This window comes from Neodiprion pinetum, chromosome 1, assembly GCF_021155775.2.
Source record: "Neodiprion pinetum isolate iyNeoPine1 chromosome 1, iyNeoPine1.2, whole genome shotgun sequence".
Taxonomy (NCBI): Eukaryota; Metazoa; Arthropoda; class Insecta; order Hymenoptera; family Diprionidae; genus Neodiprion; species Neodiprion pinetum.
The window spans coordinates 5,810,031-5,827,448 of record NC_060232.1 but is presented as its reverse complement, the minus strand read 5'-3'; the positions used below and the strand labels follow the sequence as shown (position 1 = coordinate 5,827,448).

The 17,418-nt window shown below is 37.9% G+C and overlaps 1 protein-coding gene across 11 annotated transcripts in view; it reads left to right on the top strand.

Annotated features, from left to right (window-relative positions):
* Positions 1-17,418, top strand: part of LOC124222080 (serine/threonine-protein phosphatase 2B catalytic subunit 2) — a 116,334-nt gene that overhangs the window by 86,745 nt on the left and 12,171 nt on the right. For 6 of the 11 annotated variants that reach the window (XM_069135938.1, XM_069135957.1, XM_069135937.1 and 3 more), the window contains 5 exons: positions 1,646-1,785; positions 5,011-5,182; positions 6,198-6,324; positions 7,097-7,177; positions 10,103-10,135. In XM_069135938.1, the coding sequence (XP_068992039.1) occupies positions 1,646-1,785; positions 5,011-5,182; positions 6,198-6,324; positions 7,097-7,177; positions 10,103-10,135 (553 nt within the window). Of the gene's footprint in view, positions 1-1,645; positions 1,786-5,010; positions 5,183-6,197; positions 6,325-7,096; positions 7,178-7,279; positions 8,124-10,102; positions 10,136-14,650; positions 16,408-17,418 lie in introns of those variants that run through there. The other 5 variants (XM_046632719.2, XM_046632702.2, XM_046632729.2 and 2 more) reach the window with 3 other exon arrangements.

Sequence of the window (17,418 nt, the reverse complement as noted above, 5' to 3'; positions counted from 1 at the left end):
AGACGAGACGCGGGATCCTTCGGCTGTCCGACGATGAAATTAAAATAACGCTGATTAAAAATACGCGTTGTAAAAGGAAAAGAGCAACCGTGCCGAGGTGTAATCACGAGCCTCTGATCTGCTTTCCAGTCCTGCGGTAAACTTAGACGCGATCTTCTTACTTCGGATCACAAACTGCTCCTTATTTATCACAGGTACTTTTTCCACGGAGAGAGAGAGAGAGAGAGAGAGAGAGAGAGAGAGAGAGAGAGAGAGAGAGAGAGAGAGAGAAAGAGAGAGATCTCACTTCCATTATGCTTTCTTCGCCAGGCCGCATCTCGTTCTTCATTTCACAAAGAAAATAACACACTCACAGAGGATACAGAGTTTTCAGCTCGGGGCAGATTAAGCTTCCAGCGAGTTTGAAAATACTTTATTTTATACCGGCTACAGTGTCTAAGGTTGCGCACAGAAAGGTTTCCTTCTACTTGATGAAAAAACAACGTCTGCAGATCGAATTCACAGAGAGACCAAAAATAGTCCGGTATCGTCGAAGAAAAGCGAAGGGAATAGAAATAACCAAATCACAAATAAACAAAAAACCAAGCAGATGAAAAATCACTCGAAATTTACTCCCCGGATCGTTGCCTCGTCGTATATTTTGTATACCTTTAAAAAGCAGCCTCCTCTTTCTTTTTCATCTTTTTCTGTTTGCACGCGAAAAAACGCGATCCGGACTTGGTTTATAACCTTTGCCTGGGAGAATATCGCGGACCAGCTGGTCGAACAATTTCTTGTCATCTTATAGGCTAAAAATAGGCCCGGAATTCGAACGTGAATAAAATTTCCCTCGCGTACGGCGTCCGATGCACCGCATGGTTAAAGTGGGTACGTGACGCTAATAATAGGAGACGAGTGCTCGTTACAAATCCGACTTCCTTATAGTGGTTCGAAGATCTGTTTGAACGCACGTAACGACTTCCTGTTTACAAACGAAATAAAATGAAAAATTTGGCCTTCGTTTCAAGTTTTGTAGCTTCTCCCTCTTCCTCCTTCATATTACATTTCAACGAGTGCTTCAAAGTTGGCGTATCGATTTCAAAGAAAAAGAATTAATAAAATACCGCGACATCGTGGTTATATTTAAAGAACATTTCTTGTGCCAACCGCACCGTCGGATCAAAGTATTTTCAAGTTCGGCATACGCAGGGCAAACTTTCGGTGAACTTTCTTCTGCTCGGTTCGCGTCCGACTCTTTCGACTCGACTCGACTCGAACTTGAGGCTGCGAAAAAGGATATACGGAAGGAGACGGACGTGCCCGCGAAGATGCGTCGAACCCAGACGCTGTCTCGTCTCTGGTCTAACCTCCCGTCTAATAATAGAACGTACCGCACGTAATGCCACATGTGGCTTCCAATCTAAGTCTGGTACTAACTAACCGACTAACTACTTGTTGGATCGTACTTCGCACTTCCTCCCTGGGTATTCACCACTCTCGGCGTAACGTCTGTCTCGCCTCGCCTCGCGCGCGTTCCTCGTAAAAAATTCAAAATTATGGCAAAACAATTGTACGCTCGCGCTCTTTCGGCATCATTGTTCAATCTATTTATACACCCCTGTGTTTGAAAACTTTTTTAACCGAGGGTTGGAAACTTTTCTTTCAGTTGGACAGGTTCAAAGAACCACCGGCGTTCGGCCCGATGTGCGATCTACTCTGGTCGGATCCCCTGGAAGATTTTGGCAATGAAAAGAACGCCGAACATTTTTCACACAACAGCGTAAGGGGCTGCTCGTACTTTTACAGGTGAGTAACAACATACTGTATGCTGGTTGTAATTTTCACCTCCTCTGTGATTCCTTACTCTATGCTTATAAAAAGCGAAAAAAAAAATGATAACAATTGTAATCTAGAACTGCGCAAAATCCGTGATTCTTGTCTTTCAATCTTGACAACGGAGACAGAAACCCCGAGAGTATAACCTGTACGATCGCTGGATCGGGAGCTGCGGATAAAACTAAAGGACGTACACCGAAGGTGAAATTCTTTGGTTAGCTGCAAGGACTTTTTTATACAAAGCTCGAGGGAAAAGTTCTCGATAATCCGAAACTCCGCGCGAAAGGGTCGCGCATCCTTGCGACCCTTAGCTGCAGTCGGCGAGGGAAAATGTGTTTTGCCGCCAGGATAGGTTGAAGTATGTTTTGAAGGGTAGAAGCGGAGAATATACGTGACACGTGCGAAAGTGGGAATAATTTTGGGGCGAAGAAAGAGGACGAAAAAAATGGCAGAAGAGCTCCGATCGCAGGGGGTTTAAAGGCTTCTCTGCCCACCGCCGGCAGGCATCCAACGTACGTCCGTATAGCTGATCCTTGAAGAGCGCGAAGAAAGGGATGAATAAAAGAAGAAGAAAAACTTGAGGAAATAAAAAAACAGGATACGAGAGGGAGGGACAAGAGGCGGAGGGCGAGGGAGAAGAAGAACAAAATCGATTCTCCCTCCTCGCCATTCGTGGCGTGTATAAAGGTTGACAGGTCGAGAAAAAGTCCCGGCGATGTGTGTCGTATTACATCGTTAGAAAATTTGTCGTTACAAAACTTTTAACCCACCTGTCGAAATCGGAAGATTTTATTTCAAACGTTTTCATCGAACGTTTTTAAAAGCAAAAAGAAAGAAGAATCGTTGAAACGACACGAACTTCACAATATCGAGACGAAATTCTGAACGCTCGTGAAAGAAAGGAATTCGACTCGTAAAGACAGACGAGACGGGAATCGAATAAGATCGTAATATATTTTCACTGAGGAGACACGTTTTGTACGTAAATAAAATCTGCAAACGGGTCTCTTGATTTTTACTTCGGGATTTCTTCTTTCACTTTTCGTACGAGGTTAAAGGGAATTTTTACAGATGAGCAAAGCTTTTCGATATCGCAAAGTCCCGAGGGATGCGGGAGTGGGGGGAGAGGGGGGATCACCTCGCGAAACTCTATTCGCTAAGGGAACGACGACGTTTGGAACCTTGCGAAATTCTAGGGTCAAAGAGAAAAAAGAAGGAACGGAGAAAAAACATATATATATATATATATATACATACATAGGCATATGTATATATATATATATTCATATGTTTGTGCGCGTGTGTGCGTAGATATACATAGGTATGTATAAAATATACTATACGCGTCCTAGTACATATCTCGAGAAGTGGATCACGGGATTTCGGCCCGATGTCGAATAACCGCGTGACCTAACGTCAGAGTGCCGGGGACGTATAAAATTCCTCCCTCAAATCCCGCGTGTCTTGATAACCTCGCCGTTTTTTTCTATGTAACCGAGGTATTAAAACGATATCCAAGATCTGGGCCAAGTGCACGCAACACGCGAACCTCGAGGAAAACTTGAGAAACGAAACAAGTTCGTCGAGGAAGATTCGTTTGTTGCAAGAATTCGCGAATGAAACGAACGGAGAGTTGATTGGAAACGAAGATCTAATTGCAAAGCGATATCTCGAAGGCGTCGAATCGGATTGAAAAAGAGCGCGGTAATTCGATGTGACTGGCGATTCCTGCGAAAGCTGCTGATATGACACACGAGTAAATGGGACGAAGTTTTTTCGTGCCAACAGACGTACGAAGAGACACCATTACGAAATTGCCACTAAAGCTCGGGTCTCGCATTCGCGTATATGAGAGAAGCTTTTCTGGTTAGCGGAGCTTGTGGACTACGATGCGACGTGCGAAGGAAGACTGCGGTAGAGTCCGAGCGAACGAGTCCTCGTACATGGATTTCACACACATACACGTATGCGTACGGTACATAGGCAGGCGTGTACATGGAGGGCTGGCTGGTCGTCTCATTGAACGAAGAACGAACCGCGGTAATAAACCGAAAGAGCCTACGCGGCGAACAGCGAATACTATGGAATTGAGGATCGTTTCGAGAGATGGTCGGGCAAGGCTATTTTTGTGAAAAAAAAAAATTTGAAAAAAATTGAAACCTAGTTTTCCCAGTTCCAGTAAATTACTAAAATCTAAACCTTTCAGCTTATTGACTCTATATTCGGTTCAAATTCAATTCGAATTGAAGAAAATTACAATGGGTACAAAATAAAGTCAGTTTAAGCCAATTTGTTTTCTCGACGAAAAAAAAGTAAACTCGTTACCGTAAAAAATCATTTCTAACTCCCATGACGGAAAGCTGATATTTTCCATTTTTACCATGAACAAATTAATAATCCCCTGACAATTCCAGTTTTTCCACAACCCCTTTAAATTCCCTGACATTTCCAGGTCACCCTGATATATATTTATAATGTACGTGTATAGAAAACATTTCATTATTTCCGTAGTGCGGCGCTAATGATTTTTGGGCCGATTGCCATCGAGCGTATAAATTATCTCATCGAATGATTAGAGGGGTAAATGATCGAATGACGAATGTCAGTCTCGGCTGGAACTCACTTGTTCAACACTCGTTCTCCGTTATGCGATTTTCTTATTCTTTTTATTTTTTCTTCCCCATGTATTTCGTTTTTCACCGTCGTATATTTTTTCTGACCACGACCCTCGCTTCTCCCAAATAAATTATACAATATATAACCCAATGTTATATATTATACATGTATATTACTGTTTCACTCGAAAATAGGTTCTAGAATTAACTTTGCGCGATTAGAAAGTTAACTTTGCGCTTCTACCTCGTCACACTTGCCACGGGAAAATTGAATGTCACCTCAACTTTTTCCAACGAAATCCCAGAGGATGAACCGCTTTTCGCGAGATACTTTTAAAAAATGTTTTTTTTTATTATTATTCTTCCTTATACATACATCATACGCCTCGGTGCAAAATTTCACAATTTACCACGGATGACGCAGTTTTTGTTATCGCGAGAAAAAATTGCCAAGATATGGATGATAAGAAAAAAAAAAAAAAAAAAAAAAAAAAAAAAAAAAAAAAAAAAAAAAAAGCCGCGCAATAAGTTTCTGTAATAGTGTACCTATACGTGTATAATATTCCTTGATATTTTTCAGCTACGCGGCCTGCTGCGATTTCCTCCAGAACAACAACCTGTTGAGTATCATAAGGGCGCACGAGGCGCAGGACGCGGGATATCGTATGTACCGCAAATCGCAGACGACGGGTTTTCCATCCCTAATAACAATATTCAGCGCCCCAAACTACCTGGACGTATACAACAACAAAGTAAGCCCCAAGATTCACGCCCAATCGAAAGAAATCACACGATAATTAATTAGTTACAACAGATTGTGACGATATTTCGAATTTCATTGTACCGATAACAATAAGCAAAATTCCCAAGGAAATCTTTACTCAAAGACCGTTGTTTTCGATTCCTATTGATCGATGCAATAAATAAAAATAGAACTCATTTTTCCAGCCCTGGAAAGAAATGTGAGAAAAAAAAAAATCCAAGCAAAATCGACGGGAGTTGAAATTTCTTTCAAAACGTATTCGTATCGCGTTACGTGCAGTATATTTATTCCAAATTTAGTATCACACAGACTGTCTTATACGATATCTGTACACCGGTTACAGACAGTGGAATTTTTCTTTATACCACGAACCATTGCGTCTTGTTTCGCTACTGTGCTGGTGACGCGAACGCGTCAAACCGTTATTGACATCCTGTCACTTCGCCTTATCTGTCGGAAGGTTCTTCGACACAGTCAATTGTGGTATACACGCGTTTCGGAGAGAACAAAAGGGTAGAAGACGAAACTTGTGAGTTCGAAGATGCGCCGCGATCTTCTGGAATTTTTGTTAGGTACCTGAGATCGAATTCGTTACGACGAAATGTGTGAACTAAGAATAAGTAGGATAAATTTTCCAAACACCACCCCGTTGGACAATCTGTTTTTGTAAAAAGAAAAATAATCAAGAATTCAGGTAAATTTATAAACGACGTTCGTACGGGCGAAAAAACGAGGCAACTTTTTTCAGTTCGTTGACGGATATCGGATCGTTCTCCTAACGGAAATTGACGGATTTGAAGTCTAGCTGACTGCCTCGAGAGACTATCGCGTCTGAAAATCCAGCCCCGCTTTAGATTGAAATTGACTTGATGACGTGAGGGTGGAAAAAGTTGGGCTGTTTTTTCCTTCTTCGTCTCTTTTGCCATGAATTTATGCTCTATTTTTATTTTTTGCATACATTCTGAATTCTGACCACATGTATCATCAACGTTTTATGATTACAGGCGGCTGTTCTGAAGTATGAGAACAACGTTATGAATATCAGGCAGTTCAATTGCTCGCCACATCCCTATTGGTTACCAAATTTCATGGACGTATTTACGTGGTCGTTGCCGTTCGTTGGCGAGAAAGGTAAAATGCGATTGAAGATATGAAAAAAAAAAAAGAAAGCCTGTATTATTCTGTCCATATCAATACTACTTTGAACACTATATGTATACAAATCAAAGTGTTTCAGAAAAAAATAATTTAGGATTTTCCACCGTGACACCTCCTAAAAAATTTATTTAAGTCAAAAGAAAGATTCCGTAAAAGGATTAGCGTTCTACGTTACGTGGAAGGTCGCACTCATTTGATTTTTCACTTTCCTTTCACGTTTTTTTTTTTTTTTTGAATTTGTAAAAAAAAAAAACACGTAGCACTTCCGTTATTATTTCTTTCCTGACATTTACATTCAACCCAAAGATCACGATCCGTAACACAACGATGTATCACCCGGGAATCTTACTCTCCTAAATTGAAAGTTCATATTAACTCATAACTATTTTATGAGATTGAATTAATAATGAAAAAGTCGCAACCGGAGACTTGATACTACAAGTTTGGGTCTTCTTCGTAACGCAAATTGATACGATGACTGATGCAAGCGATAAAGAAAAAAAATGCATTCACGATTCTTCACAAATTTGAAAAAAAAAATGTGTAAAAGTGAAACAACAACCAAGCGCGATCTTCCACGTAACGTGGAACGCTCATATTTTGCCAGAACCTTTCTTCTAACCGAAACAAACTTTTTATGCGGTACCCTATGGAAAATCGCAAATTATTTTTCTCTCGACATACGTTCGCACACTCGCGGCGAGAAATGTGACGTGTATCTTTTGAATTGACTTATTCCTCGCAGTCACGGAAATGCTGGTCAACGTTCTCAACATTTGCTCGGACGACGAGCTGATGAACGACGGCGACGACGCCCTGGAGGAAGGTAAAATCTATCAATTTTTCGTACGACTGTTTAACAGCCCCTTTCTGTCCCTGATTTGAGATAGGAAAACTACCATGTCGAAACTTCCTACTCGTCGAACAGTTTACAGGCACCGATCTGAACTTGGAACGCTAAAGCGTTGCGTCTGTGAATCCGCGGGGAAAGCTACGAGGATCGTATTCCGCCTCTTTTGCATCTTGTATCGGATCCCCGATACTCCGGTGTCAGAGTTTAGCGGCTTACCGCTTATGGCCGAGTGAACTTAAATTTTTCATCGTTAAATAAAAACACCGCCAAAAGTTTCCAACAATCGAGTGGTTTCACCTATAAAGAGAGAGCATCTTTCGATATGAGCTCTTTTTTTTTCACTTTTTGTCGTAGCAGTTTCACGTGATTATTTTCGAAGTTATAAAAAATTATTCGAAATTTTCTAGAACTTGAACAATTACTTACAATTAAATATGTATATATAATATATATATATATTCTTTTTTTATCTCTCCTTTTCTTTCAACATACCACTTACAGAACTCGATTCTCGAACATGATGTTTTTTCTTTCAAGGTGAAAGCACCGTACCAAAATTTTTTTAACTAGTACGTGAAACTTTTTTGAGGCATTATTTTTTGCCAAGGATTATCAAATCTGATCGAATTTTATTTCAAAGCAAAATTCACGTTTTGTATTTCTAACGATAAAATTTCGACATTTCGAGTCGCGAAATCGTGAGAAGTATGTACGAAATTTTTGAATACGTACAAATGGATATGAAAATGTTAGTTGACGTCGCGGATCATTCCAGTTTTATATACAAAAAAAAAATAAATAAATAAAAAAATTACAGACACTGACTACAGTAACGAAATAGAAATAATATGTTTAAATATTCTGCCAAATTCTTTTTCATAAATTGGAAATTTTCTACTTTTGGCTGCCTGGATAGATGGTAAGAAAACTACGTACTTACTTTATAATCATTATCATTTAGATTTATTATATTTCTTTTTTACTTTTTTTCTTTCTCTTAGCCAAAATTTCAGCTTCAATTATCATTTTTTTGGCTCGGCTCAATAGATAGTATCGTCGATGTGTCAATCTTCGTTTTACATTATATTATACTGCCCACATTACTTTTCCATCCTTCGATCGCATTATTACTACTATTTTTCTTATTACTATTATGATTATACCTGTGAAGACACGTTGTTTAAGGTAATGGAAAATTATGTCTTTCTCATCTCGTTAAATATATTATATATATTATATACATTTATAATATATATAAGCATATTTAGACATATGTGTAATATATAATATTATTATATATTACATTACGTGTGTGATATTATTTTTTCTCTCTTTGTCTCTCTCTCTCTCTATCTCTCTCTCTCTCTCAAAACACGGCACAAAGCCTGCATTCTTATAGCCACAGTAGAACCATTTGATTTTGCATAAATTTTTTGTTCTTCTTCCATTAGTATACTTTCATAGGTACCTGTTATTCTTTGTCCCTGTAATTTATGAATTTTTTCGAGTAACTTCGGTTCGAAAATTACTTTGCAACGATATCCAAGATTGTGATTTAATACGCTCGAGCGTGAGCACGTTTCAACGTAAAAATCAAAAGCAACAAAATACTAGATTTCAACAAACCTCACACTCTTGGATGCGTTCGACATGCCGCGTGTCGCCAAACATAGACAGTGTCTCGAAAAATTTTTGCGGATCCGATTGAACGAACAGGATAATGTATGTATATATCGTTTCGTGAGAAAATGGAAAATGAAAAAAGGAAAAAGGAAAAAGGAAATAAGCAAGTACGTTATAAAGTTTAAACATAATAAATTGAAGACTCACGAAAGAGTAAAGAAAAAAAATTACCCTGTCCATATTTGGTCGAATGTATGTATAGATGTGTCAAATTAGGGAAAAAATATGTTTTTCTTTTTTTTACTATCGTTGTCATATTATTTATCTTAATATGCCAAATTGACCTGAGTCAATTAATTAATAACCTTCTTATACATCGCTGACCTCGGAAATATTTTCTTTCCGTTACAAACCTGCGGTTGCCCAAGAGCGTAATGTTCTCCGAAATCCTCTGATGTACGAATTCTGTTTCGTTATAATATCGCGAAATTAGCCTCAGGTTAAAACACGATCGAGAGAATCTCATTAGCAAGATTGTAATATTCGACGTTCGTGTAAAAAAAAAATTTTTATCACAAAATTACACTTTTCGTACACGCGCTTATTTCGAATGATGAAAGTAAAAAATAATAATGAAAGAAAAAGAAAAAAAAAAAAAAACAGAAACTTGCGAACTTTGCTCGTGCAGAAAATTTATCTCGTTTGAGGTAACATACGTACATATGTATGTGTGTGTGTGTATATATATATATTGTAGTATACAGAGTCAGTACCAGAGAAAGTCGAATAATATACGTAAATAAATTTGGTACGACTTGAGGTTGGAAATTTGTCGATCGGTATAATAATGGTATATTCGGAGAACGGAACCCTCTTCGTTATCTAATCACCCACCCTACTCCCCCCCCCCCCCCCACCCCCATGAACCGTATTTATATAAAATCGATTCGTCCGGACGAAGGATAAAAGCAACAGATAGCATTCTCGCATATCGATGGTAGATTGTAAAATCGACCCCCCCCCCCCCCCCCCAAAGCAAGGGAAGAATATAAAAGATGAAATATAAAATAAATCTCCCCCCACCCCCACCCCCGCCATGATGCACTTGACTGTCTTTTATCGTGAGCCTTCTCTATTATATTTGTATCAATCACACTGGCCTTGTTGGACTTCTCCTCTCTTGGCACGACACTACTTCTACCACCTCTACCACCTCTTCTACTACTACTACTCTACTACTACTACTACTACTACAACTACTCAAAACTCCGTTAGTCGCAGCCAAAATCGTTATTCAAAAAAGGAACGGTAAGTCCGACCAAAGACTTACTTGTCCGCAAGTAACAATTGTAACATTTTGTGGAGTGTTGCGAATTATAATTGGGCCGATGCTACTCGGCGTCTAATACTTTACCCACCTTGTATACGTATTAACTTTTAGCCATTATTATTATTATTGTTATTATTATTATTATTACTATTATTGTCGCCGTTGTCATTATTATTATCATTATCAGTATCATTATTATCGTTGTCATTATTATGATTCTTATTATTACTCTCATTGTTATACCCAGAATCCACCGCGCGTTTCTGCAACGTCATTCCACGCCTCGCGCGTCAATTACATTTTTGCGGAAGTAAGAAAAATGTAAAAAACCTTACATACGAAAACATTTCGAGACGAAGAATCTTTAAAGAAAATTTCACGAAACATTGAGTAATGATTTCTCTGTGCTGCGACGTGACATTTGGTCGCATTTTCATTTGTATTCGTCATATGTAAACCGGTCCGTTAACTTTAGTGTTATGTTACCCGATTGCTCGAAATATTTGCACAAAATGGGGGGAAAAACGTGTAAAAAATTGTACACCTAAAATGGACGCCGATGGTTTAATCCGCAGATGTGTTTCCATAGATTCACGTACGATGTAGAAAGCCGATCATACGCACACGCACATACACACACGCAAATACAAACACGCACACATGGGCGCCGTGCTGAGTGTCGGTCAATTTATTAGATTCGAATATATATATATATATAATAATAATAACGCTTTGTTTTTATTATTGATCGTTAATTTTACTCGCATGCGTCGAAGTATACGTTATATATTTTCTATCACGATATAATTAGACTTATACAATATATGTATATAACGTAGTAAAAGAGAGAGAAAAAAAAAAAAAGAATAGATGGACTTTTTCATTCGAGACGGTTTTTCTTCATATCTTTTCTACAGATTCATTCAAATTCGACCGAAATCATCATCGGATTAACAGCAATTTATACCGTGTGCGGCATAATCTTCGTCATCTTCTTATTCTTCTTCGTCTGTCGAGCTATTCAGCTTCTCATCGAATTCTTTCGACGTGCAAAATAAAAAAAATAAAAATTCAGGTACGATGACGAGGAATCTGATTATCCTCCGTCACCGTATTGATATTCCGAAAAAATTATACACTCGTTTACTTGCATTAATTAACACTTCGTCTTGCGGATGTGAGAAAAACAGCGATACATATTATTAACACGCGATTAAATTACACACGCTTTTCCAGCTGCGTTAGTTTCTTTCTTTTTTTTTTTTGTTCTTTGTTTATACTTCTCCGTTTATTCTTCGTTTCATCAACATTATTTCGGTTTCGAATCTCCGCTTGTTAAATTAATTTCCGAATTGACGCGCGAGGGAATCGATCGATGGAAAAGAGTCACAGGCGAACGACGGTGCGTTTTCTGGACCGGAGGCAGAGTGGCGTCCGTGTTGACTTTTTCGCGGCATAAACAGCCGAGCTATAATTTTCAACTGCTCCGTATACCGTTACACACATATACATGTATACGTACATGTATATTCTTGGTTTAATCAATTCGTTAATTGCCAGTCGAGTAAATGAACGATTTCGCTTTCCTTTACACCTCCACTTGTGCATACGATATGTGTGTACGTACCTACGTACACCCACTTGGTACACGTATATACGTACCTACGTATGATACGTATTACCTATCAGCCCGCCTACCTAATACACCGTATTTGATACCGTTGATTGCACGTTAACAACTTCCTGCAGAAGGCTGGGCGATAATTAATTCATAAATAACTAGCGTTCGATTTTCATTTCTGCCGTGCAGCCGATCAGCCTCCGACTTTATGCAACGTGTATAAACGTGTATAATGTACAAGGCGAGAAGTTTAACACCTGCAATAATTTTCGTTCAGGTTTTGCATCTTTTTCTTTTATTCACTTGTCGCATAATTGCTAATCGAAAATAAATTCCGTATACTATTTTTGGAAGTTCAATTACTTTCAATCCTTTAGCTGATGACGTATATTTTCTCGACTGGCATATCGCGAGTTTTTAAAATCTTATTCACGCTTAATGCATTTGTTATACTCGAAAGTCCTTCGGACGCAACTCTGCAATTATCTCCATTTTCAATTTTCATTCAGAACAAGAAATGTATAGGCACAACTTTTTTTTTTCCTTTACCATTCGTCCCCAAGTGTTCAAAATAACCGAAAGTTTCATCACGTTTGTTTGAGATTTGATTTTCGTTTGGTTTGTTTGAAAAATTGGTTTTCCGATTCGCGTCATTGTGTTTATAACCGTGTGATTCCCGTTTGTATAATACATACATATGCATATAATAACAGAGCGAATAATTGATAATATTGAAACCGTTTGGAGTGCCTTTACTTTCAAAATAACCAGCAATCGATCATTGAATTTCATTTCCATTATTATATCTTTGACTTCGACAGTTAAGTTACAGTAATTCCTTTCTTTATGATTTTATTTTATTTTTTATTGTTTATGCATTCATGTATCATTTCTTATCTGTTTGTCACTATAATTTGCTTCCGGTATAAGTGAGTAGTATTCTTCGATTCTGCCGAGCATTTCCTAATTTTCATTTCACATCAGGATAACTCTCGACGATAATGGAAGTATGTAGGATGAAATGTAAAATTTTCCGGTTAAAATTACATATCGCTTAAATGAGAAAATAACGAAAACACGTATTCCAAATTCGAGGAAGATGTAAATAATTTCTTACCAAATCGTAAAAATTTCCCTGCAAAATCGATCTTAACCCCGTACCTCGTTATTCACATTCGCCCTGCTGATTTAAACTGAAAATTTTCCGGTTCTTTTGTTTCTTCGATCCAATAAGCGGTGGAATTTATGTAATGAAAGTTGATATCGTATCTTGATAAGCTGAAATAATATTAAATCCAAGAAGCCCAGGTTTAACCGAACTTATTGCTGACTTATAATGCTCGGTTATTCTGCGATACGAAATAACCATGATTCGTAAAATGAGAAAAGGTTACATCGATTATTCACTCCCCAAATATACTGAAATAATACATGTACCTATTTAATACAGGCAGAAAATAGTTGGCTCCGATTTCCTAAATCATCCGTTCGAAAATTCATGGCTGGCGACAATTTGTTATACGATTTTTGCAAAGCTCTTTTAGCGAAAAACTTAGCGAAGAAGCATAACCCTGCATACAATGAATTTACGATTAGCACAATATCGTTCGCGTGCGACGAGAGGACTGACACGACACTTGCCATCAATCCCTATCGGACTTGACGTTCTTCACATTTTTATTATTTCGTGGATTTTACGTTGACACAATTTGACCCGTTAGAGTTATTCTTTCGACCCTTTTGTTTTTATTTATTCATTTGTTTATTTTTTTTTCTTTACCTTTTTTGAGTTACAGTTTTTTTTTTTTTTGTTCGATGTTTGTTTCTTGTCTGGTTTCGTTTCCTTTTTCACACGCATTATCTTGATGTATATTTATATTGACAAGTTGCGTTATGTTTTTGTTTAATCATTTTGCGTGTTTATTACATACGTATATATGCTTGCGTAGAGATTTCATTTGCGCATGTTAATCGTAAGATATGCTAATTATTATTACACGACTATGTTTAGCGGTGAAAGCAGTATTTTTTCTGTATGTTTTAGCAATAATGTGCTATGGTAATTTTCAAAATTTTTTAAGAGATTTATAAAAAAAAAAAAAAAAAACTGCATTCTACCGGATCTACTGAAATTTTATTAACGGTAATGTTTACAAGTTTTCAGGATCAGCTTCTATAAACGTGCAACAATAGAAATTCGAAATATTACGTCCAGTTGAAAACAAGAAAGCAAATAAGACTTCTTCCAATTCTTTTACATCCGCAATTTATTATCACGCTTATAGTTGTCGAGTTTTCAATTTCATATACTATATACACTGCCTTTGATCAGTGAACGGTTTTTGTCTGCAATAAAAGAAAACTGTTTCTACGCTAGCGATTTGTAATATTTGACTTATTCGCATCAGTGTTCAAATCGAAGTTCATTACATACGAATGGCGACAAACAATGATTTAAAATCAAGTGATTATTGACCCGCGATTATTACAATGCGATATCGATAAAACTCGTAAAGGCCTCGATGTATTGCAAACGGAAAGAGAAAAGCTTTCGTGTTTTATGCTATATATTATATAATACATATACATTCAGAAATAATATCTTTATTCTTACATCAATTTGTATGCAATTTTAATACCGTATTATTACCAATGTTTGCAGCGATGCAAAGCAAGAGAGAGAACGTAAAGTTATATACCAACTGTCAATCTTGGAAAATTAATGGACAGAAAAAGAGAATGTAAAAAAAAAAATAAAAATGACACAGGTCGGAAAATTATTGATGATCAAATTTGAACCGCAATAATCGCTGCAATTATCGGAATATTTTACTTACTACTTACTAATAATTGATTATTCTTATGCTTTCAGTATATTTCGTTGACAGTTCCATATCACATAAACATACTTTTCTCGTACGATGATCCGTGATTGCCGGCTGGCTGGCTGGCTGTCGGCCAAATCTTGTGCCATTTGACGTTTATGATTTATTTAAGTGTAGGCGAGGGAAATGAATAAACGAAACGAGATCGTTTGAAAATATCGAAAAGGTTTAACCTGTGTAACGTGTAATACACGTAGAATCACGTGAATAGGAAATTGCACGCATTGCGTATAACTGTAATAACTGGGAATTTCCCAAGTTTCGAAATCGAATCTCGGAGGTGAAACTCGCGGGACGCGATCGTCGATCAAAATTTGCGATCCGTTGCGGTGTCGTTGTTAAATTTATTATTTTTCTTTTTCATCGAAAACTCGATCCTCGAGAGTTTAATTAACGGTCATAATTCTCGGCTCGGGTTGTAAATACCGATAAAACGCGAGTTAATAAACTCGAGAAAACCCCGGGCAATGAAAATAAACCAGTCACCGACTGCGGCCAATAAACCATCACCCGTCAATATTTGAATCACAGTCCTGCATGGGACGTTCTACCGTCGCAAACTTGCCGAAAGACCGATTGTACTCTTTTATATTTCTGGCAATTCACACTCACCGCCCTTCAGCAAATTTACGCCTAAGTTATAGTTTCACCCTTCGCCAAAGATCATAGATACACAATAAATTCCACTTCCGGCTTTATTCCACTCACGGTTTCAATTTTATCGCGAAAAATATTCGTCCGGTCCTCAAATTTTACGACTTACATAATATTACATACGGTATTGGCTATGTACGAAAAATTTTATACGTTTTATACGCGTTCGACGCGTAAAAAGCAATAAAAGTAGGAATCACGCGTGTATAAAAGTTGAACGGTAAGCAGCGGCACTCTAAAAAACCTCGACAAATAAGAGATGAAATCACAGGTACTTATATCATACACGTACAGAATATAAATTCGGTGATGTTGCAACGACTTTTGAAAAATCCTCCAATTTTTTACAAATTGACGATAAAAATCAGTTAAACAAGATCGGAGGCTCGAGTTTGTTTTTTGAATTCGATGAACACGGTTATAGATCATGGGAATGAACAAATTACCGCACATACGTACAACAGCTGTGACCGCGCGCGTGTTTTTCCAATTTTTCGTTACTTTCGTACAGCTATCTACGCGGGAGGACATGAAAATCGGTGTGCGATGTGAAGGATGCCGATCGTGAAGCCAAGCCAGCCGGAAAATGACGGTGTACACCTATGTTATAACAATGATTATTGCGTTGAAACGGTGAGAAGGTGAAAAGACAAAGTTTATGAAAAAAAAAAAAAAATGAAAATGAAAATTGTCTTGTCGCACATGCTTGAGAATGCCACTGACGACGTGCACTCTGTTGTTTCTTTTTTTTACGTCTGTTCTATGTGCTCTTTTGTTTCCACTACCACGAAAACTACGATAATATTATTATCACTGATCCACCGCCACAATTGCGCCACAATATACCCGAATCGATACCTCACCAACTATACCAACCACCACCACCACCACAACCACCACCACCACCAACCACCACAATCACGACCAACCATGAATGAAAATGGCCGCAAATGACGCTGCTCTCACATTGTTGGTATACTTCTGTCCTTTTCCTAACGCTTCTTCGCCCACGCCTTCGCCAATTCTACGCCTACGTGCCAACACCTCGCTCGGTCTTCGTGGATGACGCCGTCTTTGCACCTTGCGTACGGTGAGTGCTTAAAACTCTGCGATTGACAATGAGAAACGTTGGCGAACGGGCTCCGAGGCGAACAGAGAGACGGGATGAGAGTCACGACGCTCGGTCCGTTGCCGGAGATCGAGGCTTTATTTTATTTATTTATTCATTCATTCATTCGTCTCTCTGTTACTCGGTGGCCGAAAACTGCGTTCTAAATATGCGAAAACGTCTACCTATACCCACAATATTACAATATCACTTAATTATGGAATAACGAAAGAGAGTCGAGTTCGCGACGTTGATGTAACGATTAAATTTTAAGAAAAATCATTACTTCGTAACTCTAGGATCGTCTCAAATTGAGTAACCTATTTTCGAGAAGCAAATTGAATTCAGATTCTGGAAATAAAACTCGTTTAAAGACGTTCTAAATGTTCAAAACAATGATTTCAGTTTCAATATTTCGTTCGCATTAACGTTATCATTTTCTGTCTGGTAACAACGGCAGCTCCAATTTGCATATCAGCCTCGGCATTTCTACGTTCACATTGATTCATATCGTCGTTTCGTTTCGACAAACTTCACACGATTTACGATACGATACGTTCGATCAGAATTTCGCAATATTCCCGTTCTTTTTAAAAATAAAAAAATTAAAAAACAAAATAAAAAAAAAAATAAATAAACAATACGCACGTATCAACTCAAAGAACAAGTCCGTTATTCCAAACGTACGTATGGCAAAAATATTTTCTTCCTCGAGTGAGAAAACTTTTCGGGTTAAGACCTGTACCGATTTTTAATAACAATGATGATAATATGCAATATTATATGTGAAAACTATAATCTTACTGACCGAGAGTTTTCTCGGTGAAAGTTGGCGAGTCTGATCGTAAATTCGCGTGATTTGGTCGATCTTCGTGTCATGCCGAGGTTCTTCCTCTTCAAGTTTGCGCGAACTGACGATTAGGAAACGGGGTGGCAGCTGAACGACCGATCGACGCTTTCTTAAGCGAATGAATAAAAATTTATAACCAACTC